Source organism: Triticum aestivum, chromosome 4D, assembly GCF_018294505.1.
Source record: "Triticum aestivum cultivar Chinese Spring chromosome 4D, IWGSC CS RefSeq v2.1, whole genome shotgun sequence".
Taxonomy (NCBI): Eukaryota; Viridiplantae; Streptophyta; class Magnoliopsida; order Poales; family Poaceae; genus Triticum; species Triticum aestivum.
Window position 1 is genome coordinate 15,855,773 of NC_057805.1, and position 8,927 is coordinate 15,864,699.

General features: G+C 45.9%; 1 protein-coding gene across 1 annotated transcript; it reads left to right on the plus strand.

The window, feature by feature from the left end:
• The first annotated feature begins 458 nt into the window (after positions 1 to 458).
• LOC123095784 (nuclear transcription factor Y subunit A-7) lies at positions 459 to 3,405 on the plus strand. The gene is made up of 6 exons (XM_044517348.1): positions 459 to 746; positions 1,570 to 1,849; positions 2,189 to 2,292; positions 2,413 to 2,484; positions 2,583 to 2,747; positions 2,821 to 3,405. Exons 2-6 carry the CDS (start codon positions 1,579 to 1,581, stop codon positions 3,007 to 3,009), a joined length of 801 nt encoding a protein of 266 aa, XP_044373283.1. The 5' UTR covers positions 459 to 746; positions 1,570 to 1,578; the 3' UTR covers positions 3,010 to 3,405.
• Positions 3,406 to 8,927: the final 5,522 nt, after the last annotated feature.

The window sequence follows — 8,927 nt, forward strand, 5'->3', positions numbered from 1 at the left end:
TTCATGTGCCTCGAGATAGATTCTAGCATTTTTTTTTTCATAGTCTTTTACACCAGGATGCTATCTCTTTTTTTTTGTATTTTATTTCTTCATTTCTTGTAGTGAACCAATCCGGATTTTTTTGATCGAATGAAAAAGGGAGAGCATATGCGATGCATGGGCCAGACGGCCATTAACCCCGTAAGCACAATTCCGGGCCACCTGGCAGCAGTGCGCACACTTTAATTAATCACCGGACCGCAGGAGGAGACCAAGCATTAACACAACACACCAGCTTAATTAGTGTACTACTGGGAGACCCAGCCGCGGTAAAAAAATCGAGTTAATTAATTAGTTAATCAACCCGCCACCCCCTTGCTTAGTCTAGCATTATCTCCTCCTCCCGTCCGTCGCCACCCACCTCGTCCGTCCGTCACTGTCACCTCCGCTGCCCGCACCGGCCGCGTGGCGGTGGCGATCCCTTTCCCTTTCCCCCGGTACACGTCTCCGCTCTCGTCCACCCATCCGCCCCGCTAACAGCCATGTTAACCACCGCAATTATCCCTCGCCCAATCCCGTCTTAGCCCGACCCTGCCTTGCCCGCGCGAGTGAGCCCGCCCGCCCGCCCCTGTCATCCATCTCATCTGTGGCCACGGATTGGCTGGCCGGCCGGCCTCTCGGGATTCTCGGAACGAGGTAGGAGGAGAGAGGAGGAAGACGCCCTATTGGCCGGGAGCCGCCCTGCCTCACTCCCTCCGCGCCCAGTGGTCAGTCCCCTCCTCGCCTCTCGTCTGCTTCCTCCCTTGTTTCCTTTTTATTCTCGTCTCGTCGCTTCTTTTGATTGGTGTTTGCCTGCCCTTTTCCGCGCGCCTCGGTTCCGATGCGGGGCGACCGGTGTTTCTATTTCGGGGAGGCGGCCGCGGATAAGTTAGCACGAGGCTTATCCGATGAATTCCACCGGGCTGGGCTGGCGTGGGGGAGTGAAGAGCGGGGATCTCGCTTGCGCGGTGTCGTCGCTGTTGCCGGCGGCGGGGATGGGAATCACGGTTGCTGTTGCCGGCGCCGCCGCAGATTAGGGCTCGAATTCGACCGGCGAGGCGACGATAGTATCTGCTTCTGCTTCGCTCCAACGGCGGCGGGCGGCGCCGGAGGAATTCCCGTCTCCTTTCCTCGGCTCGGTTGCACCCGTCCAGCTGGGACGTATCTACAGTTCTATTCTAGCTAGAGTATCTTCTCGTTTCTTTACTGTTCTGCTGAGTGTTCCACTGATTGATTCAAGTTCGTGCGTGTCAAACTGCCAATGGATTGTAATCTGACAGACACTGCTACTGTGCCGTAATAAACCTGGAGAAAAGTTGTTGGTTGGTTCGATCCCGTCTTTCTTGGGCCCGGGCGGGCTCTGATCCCGTTCACTAGCGGTAGTAATTGCTTGCTTCAGTTTCTGGTACAACTCCACCGATCTCTTAATCGTCATGATCCGTGTGTTCTTCTAAGCATCCGGCGCGTGGCAAGTTGAGTTTTTTGAATATGCTCTGTGTTTGTAACCCATCTTCTTCTTCGTTGACCTGTGTGCCCCGTGCTACCAAACAGTAGGAAGCTATGAGTGGCATGGGATCACGGCCGGGCGAGAGCAACCTGGTGGAGCCGAGAGGGCTGCCGTCCGCCGGCATGGCGATGCAGCCCTGGTGGACGGGCACCGGGTTCGGGGCCGTCTCTCCGGCCGTCGTGGCGCCGGGAAGCGGGGCGGGGATCAGCCTGTCGAGCAACCCGTTCGGCGGCGGCGCGCCGCAGGGGAAGAAGAAGACGGTGGACGACGACCCGCGGGCCGAGAGCAGCGACGACGACTCCCCGAGATCAGGGGAGCCTAAAGGTTTGTTGACCTGTCTACTACTCCCTCCGTAAAGAAATATAAGAGCATTTAGATCATGGCAGCACTTGATTTGCTCCTGTCCTATGTATTGTTTTCCTTTTAACAAAATCTTGGATCTTGTGAGTAGAATGGCTTCAGCAAAATGATGATGAAACTCATGTCCTATCTTGATCTTGTAAACTAGAATAAGTGAACTATGTAACAAGTATGTAAACTAGAAGGGAGACAAAATATATTCAGTAATTTATGCACCTGAATAACTGTCATTATCAGTGGAAACGAGCTTGTCTGCAATTTACATACCTGATATTTGCTACCCTGATGTTCTCTGAATGCCAGATGGAAGCTTTGACGAAGAGAAGCAGCACGCCACATCCAGGATGCCTGCATTGGCGTCAGACTATTTACAACCATACTCACAGCTGGAACTAAACCAACCGATGGTATGAACTCTTTCCCTTCCTGGAAACTTCGTTTTCTGTTACTGCTTGCAACATATTTGCACTGTCTGGCAGCCGCAATTCTGTATCTGAAGGACATGTTGGCAATTTGGCATTGTGCAGGCTTCGGCAGCGTACCCGTACCCTGATGCGTACTACACAGGCATGGTTGGTCCCTATGGAGCTCAGGCAGTGGTATATTTCCATGCCAATTTAAGTAGTACCAGAAACCATCTCGTATGCCTGAATTGGCTGCATTCCTGAACTGTCTGCGTTTCTTGTGGCACTGGCAGGCTCACTTCCAGCTACCCGGGCTGACCCACCCTCGCATGCCGCTGCCTCTGGAGGTGTCGGAGGAGCCCGTGTACGTGAACGCCAAGCAGTACCACGGCATTCTGAGACGGCGGCAGTCGCGCGCCAAGGCCGAGCTCGAGAGGAAGGCGATCAAGGCCAGGAAGGTTTGCGAAGCAGTCTCCCTCTCGTTCTTCCTACCTGAACCTGTGTTCGACCTCTGTTTTCTACTCCATGCAGCCTTACCTCCACGAGTCCCGGCACCAGCACGCGATGCGGCGGGCGAGGGGCACCGGCGGCCGCTTCCTCAACACCAAGAAGGACGAGAGCGGCGGAGCCTCCAATGGCGGCAGAACCGAGGCGAGCAAGGGCGAGCAGAGCTCCGAGTACCTCCGGGTGCCGCCGGACCTGCACCTCCGTCAGGCATGAAGTGGCACCTTGATGCAACCTAGAACAGCGGCTTCCTCCGACCGCCGGCCGGCGCACGGCGCCCCGTCCCGAGGGTGGGTCTCCGTCCGTGATGGTGTCCCGTGCCCGTGGGTCGGGGATTCAGGGTCTGCTGCTGTCTCCAGGCAATTCATTCTTGGCTTTCGCATTCTGTCACCTCTGCTCTGTTGTTCTGTGAAGTGAACTAGTAGGCTGTGCTGCGTCCTCTGCGGGGCGCGTGTAAGATTTGATTGACTCCGGATCGATAGCGTTTGTTTGTACTGCGGTAGAGTGGGATTTGGCTTGCCTTTTGAAGATTGGGTAGTGTAACAAATTACGGCCGGTGAGGGCTGAACCTCGATGTGCAGAGACTAGAACTGGTGTCAGCATTCTTCCGTAGTGTCAGTGTGCTTCTCGTGCAGACTTTTTCTAAACTCCAACAATGCAAATGAGCATCGCCACCCAGACAAATTCATGATCTTTCTAACTTCTTGTCACAAAAAATAAATATGAATGCCGATATTATCGAAACGAAATCTTGGACCTTGTGCCAAGAAGATATTTCCGTCTAAGTGCTCAAACTCAAACTCGGAGACGACGATGATTCTTCACTGAAATCTTCGTTGCTGTACCTCACAAAACCCTGGGCCCATGGGCCAACCCGGCGCCTTCCCTCGCCGTGGCACTTAAACGAGGGCGCCCCTATATCTCGCTTATAGGAGTCACTAAGGGGTTATCCCTTGCGGAGCCCCGCGAGAGCCAATTCGGCGGGCTGAGAGAGAGTTTAAGCTGTTCGTCCAACCATCGCCATGCGTCACGTGCTGGGCGCTCCATCAAGATATTTTTTTATTTTTTATTTTTCTGCATGTGTTTTCGGGTTTTATATTTTTTTACCCTATTTTTTTCTCGGCTTTTCGGTTTTTGCCCAGTTTCCCTAGGGTTTGGAGGAAAAAAAGTTGGAAAAACCTTTTTGCATGAATTTTTTCTTTGCTTCCAAAACTTGCTTCTCGTGGGGCACATACTTGCTTCGGCAAAAAGCACAGTTATGCCTTTTGAAAAGAAAAAAAAAATGTTTTTTTGCATTCACGAGAGGCACAGGTTTGCTTCGCGAGAAGCACAACTATTCCTCTCGAAAAAAAACACGTTTTTTTCTTTTACAAGAGGCACAAATTTGCTTCTCGTAGAGGCACATATTTATTTCCACGAGAAGAACGGTTATGACTCTTGGAAAGGAAAAAAATACGTTTCTTTTTTCTTCCACGAGAGGCAAAAATTTGCTCCTCGTAGAAGCAGATATTTGTTTCCGCAAGAAGCATAGCTGTGACTCTCGGAAAGTAAAAAAAACATGTTTTTTTTTGCTTCCACAAGAGTAACAAATTTGCTTCTCGTGTACGCACAAATTTGCTTTCGCAAGAAGCACATCTATGCCTCTCAGAAAAAGGAAAAACGCGTTTTTTCTTCTATGACAGGCACTTATTTGCATGTCATTGAGGCATAAATTTGGTTCTCCAGAAGCACAGCTGTACTTCTCAGAAAGGATAAAAAAAAACGTGCTTCTAACTCTGGGTTTTTTCTTCCGTTTTCCTGGGTTTTTCGTGCAAAAAAAGTTTGTCGAAACCTATTAACATGGGATCTACTTTCGAAGCTCGATGCGAGAAATCTAACGGTGAAAACGGTTAAGAATTTGGACTCACGGTTCAAAAAATAAAACATTGTGTAGGAACGTTTCTATGAATAAAAGACAAAACTCTCAGGTTGTGACAAGTGGTCCACATACAGTGCACAACTTATTAGTGCCTGAGAACGTGAGAGTTACCTTCGCTAAGGATACATTTAATTAGTGATTTTGAGGTAAGGCTCGCCTAAAGACGAGTCCGAGATAAGCCGGCACAGGCGCGTGCGAGGCCACAACATCTTTTCTCTCTCTTTTTTCATGTTTTTGGATTTACCTTTTTCTTTTTTATAATTTGTTTATACTTCCAAATATTCTAAATATATATATTTAAAAAATTTACATAAAAGATTTAATAAATGTTAAACAAGCATTTGAAAAATAAGAAATGTGTATTGAAAAAAATATTTCTCATGTATATGAAAACTGTATCAAAATATTATACAATTTGTATAAAAGAGTTGATTATGTATTTAAAAATGCTAGTCAAATATTAAAAAAAAATGTTGTTTAAGCATTTAAAAAATGTTAAATGTGTACAAAAAATGTTTGCCATATATATGAAAAAAATAAGATGTGTATGATAAAAATATTTATCATGTATTTCAAAGATGTTAGACGTGTATAATCTTTTTTCTAGTATATACGAAAATGTACAACATACACTAAAATAGAAGTAGAAATCAAGAAAACATATATTTAAAGAAAGCTCATTCTGTATCTAAAAAATGTTGAAACATGTATAAAAAAAGGTTCCTAGGGTATACGAAAAATGTACATTGTGCATGAATTTATTGGCATTTAAAAAGTGTTCAGTGTTTATTGAACAATGTTGACCGTGTATCTAACTTTTTAAATCTTGTATTAGAAAATGTAAAATGTGTATTAAATTTATTGAAAATATAGATACCAAAAATGTACAACGTGCATAAAAAAATGTAGGTAAAAATATAATTATTCCACAAATGTTAATCATGTATTAAAAAAATTATAAACATGTATATATAATAGGTTTTTTATTTATACGAAAAATGTTCAATGTGTGCTGAAAAAAGTTGACATCTGTCAAAAAACCCTGACAAAGAAAAACAAAGAAACCCAATAAAAATCTAAAAGAAATACAAAGAAAACCAAGAAAAAAATGGAAACCGAAGAAAAGCAATGCAAAAGAATGAAAACCGATGAAAACCAAGAGAGAAATAACTAAAACCAGGGAAAATGGAGAAAAAAAAGAAATCCAGATATTAAAAACTAAGGAAATAAATCCATCCAAAACCGAAGAAAACAAATGAAAACATAGGAAAAAGGAAAAATAAAAAAAGATGAAAACCGTTAAGAAATCGCATAAAAAAGAAATAACTATTGAAATATCGTAAAGAAAACACAGAAGACGAAGAAAAAAGACCATAAAGAAAACACACAGGAAAAGAAAGGAAACGGCGAAAACCAAAGAAAACATATAAAAACACAAACATAAAACCCAGTAAAGACCAGCCAAATCCAACCGATAAACAACAAAGAGAAAAAAAACTGAAGCTATGTTGAGAGAGCAAACGAAAACCATCGAAAGTAGCCAAAGAACGAGAAAAAAACAACAACAAAGCGGGGTGGGCCAGTTACGACAGGGGAGGAAAAGTCTTCATGCAAGACGAGTTAGCATCTCGCATTAAACGAGATATAGTTCTCACGCTTACATAGACAAGATGCAGCCGAAATAAATGGGCCTGCTCCTGGGTTCTAGCCTAAATACATGAAAAAACTGTAAGAAAGTTATTCAGAGACCTTCAAGAAGAAACCACTAACTCTCGCCTGCAAAATATTTAACACGAAAAATTGAGATCACCATCCTTAAAAAAAAAGTGCAGGAAAAGGCGACCTTCTGAAAACTACGTGCCAAAATTAGCTCTACGGTTGAGGGAGGTCAAAATTCGAGCTATTTCATTGCTTCTGCCTCACAATGTATGCGAAAAGACAAAATTCACTCCCTCTCTCACGAGGGCACCGATTTCTTTAATCATGATCACAAAGCCTCCATCCTCAAAAAACTTCGGTATTATATGTGGCAGCCATTGGAACTTCGACCTAGCCTCTATTTATCCAACCACCTTGCCCACCATCCTTGACGCGAATTTTAGTGAACAAGAAATTAAACATGCATTTTTCCACAGGAACCCCCTTGCAAGCCCAGGACTGGATGACTTTGGACCTTCCTTTTACCAAAAGTTATGGCACCTCTTTAAACCAACTACCATCCAGTTCTTCCAAGACTTTTCCGATGGAACCGCATACATTGAGCACATAAGTAGAGCTCACATCGTACTACCACCAAAAAGGAAACTGCTAGAACACTAGACTCCTTTAGGCCCATCTAGCTCCAAAACTACTCTATCAAAGCAATGGCCAAAGTCCTCACCAAATAGACTTAAACCCTCTACACCCTCTTAGTCCATGGCGACCAGGCAGGCTTTATTTTCGGCCGTAAAATTACTACAAATTTTTTCTACGGCGCTGACCTACTCAACTATTGCCACACTAGAAAAGCACACACAATGGTACTTAAGCTAGACTTTTGTAAAGCTTTCGACTATGTCTCCTGGGACTCACTCGCCAAAATCCTCAATGCTAGAGGCTTCTGGCAAAATTATATAATTGGACGGACAACATTCTCTCCATAGGTAAAAACATTATCCTTCTCAATGGCATTCCGCGGAGTTGAATAAATTGTGAAAATGGATTGCGTCAAGGTGACCCCCTCTCTTCATATATCTTCATCTTAGTTGTAGAAATCATTGGTACGGTTCTAATTGACAAGTTCGGCATCGTCCTAGTTGACAAGTTCGGCATCGCATGGGCTGCAGCTCGGCTTGCTGGAATCTTTGGTACGGTTCGCCGTATACCTCTCTTGAGATGATAGAAGAAGGAGGAAAATGACGATTCGGCTTTATGCTCAGACATGAAGTAACAAATATACCTCTTTGGTGATGGAGCAGGCTCAGTGGCGCTCTCGGTCCCCTTTCGTTTCGCGCGCTCACCCCGCAAAGGAGTCGTTTCCTTTAGGCTGCCCGTACTTGGGTACGGCTCGCTGAGCGCCGATCCTGTGCAGCACGGTCTAGTGCGGAGGGTAAGTTGTGAGCGGAAGTGTTTCCCTTTTTAAATGATTTACGAACACTTACCTTAACAAAGGGATAGAGATCGGGATAATCGGCCATAATGGCTACCTCCGAGCCGTCAAGGCTCGCCTGATAATAAACTCCGTCTTCAAATTCTATAAATATATCCGGATCCTCATGGAATCCGGGGTCTTCATGGCGAGCATGGTCCTCTGGTTGAGGAGGGGGGCAATAGATGTCCTCGACTACCTTCCTCCATGACTGTTTTGAAGCAACCAGAGTATTCGGTTAATGCATCCCAATAATAAAGAAAGTAATGAATGACTAAACTTACCCATTCAATGGGGTTGTACATGGAGAAACCTTCCCGACAATTTAAACGGGCGAAGTCCTCTTCTTCCCCCTTATAATGGTCTACTAGCATGGTAGCCAATGCGGCTTGGTTATCCAGACCCTCTCGCCTATAGCGCGATGTGTCGTCCTCCCCGTTATAGTTCCATAAAGAAGCCACTCTGGATTGAAGATGCTGGATGCATCGCTTTATTGCTATGGCCATGACTTCAATGATAGAGAGTCAGCCCCGTCGATGAGGGGGGCCAAGTTGGCCGACCGCACAGGGCCCCCAAAATCATGGGGCCCCCGATCGAAGAGAAACCCGAAGAAAATCCACCTTGGTTTTGTGTCGCGACGGCCGAGTCCCGTGACTAGATGGGCCGCCAGCTACAGCCATGTGCCCTAGCCCCTAGGGCATTTCCTTCCCCAGTACTGCGCCACGCACGCTTGCGCCATCCGCCGCTGGCCGCTGCTCTCCTCTAATCCAACCCTGCCTGCTAGCTGCTCCATGGAAGCGCCACAACACTGTTCCCAGCAGCGGCAGTGCTATCCAGCCTCCGCCTGGCCTCCCCAACCATCACATTGCTGCAATCGGGTGTCGACCCTTGACTCTGTTACGTCCAGGACTTGCTGCGCCTTCGAAGCTGGTTGACGACTCGGCCGCTATTGGGTAATTTCTTGGACAGAGAGTCTAAGACATGCAGAAAAAAAATAGAAGATGCATTTGATATGACATCTTCATATGTTGATTTGTAAACTGATGTTGTATGTTTCGATTTCTGAAGTGATGCACTTGATCATTGAAC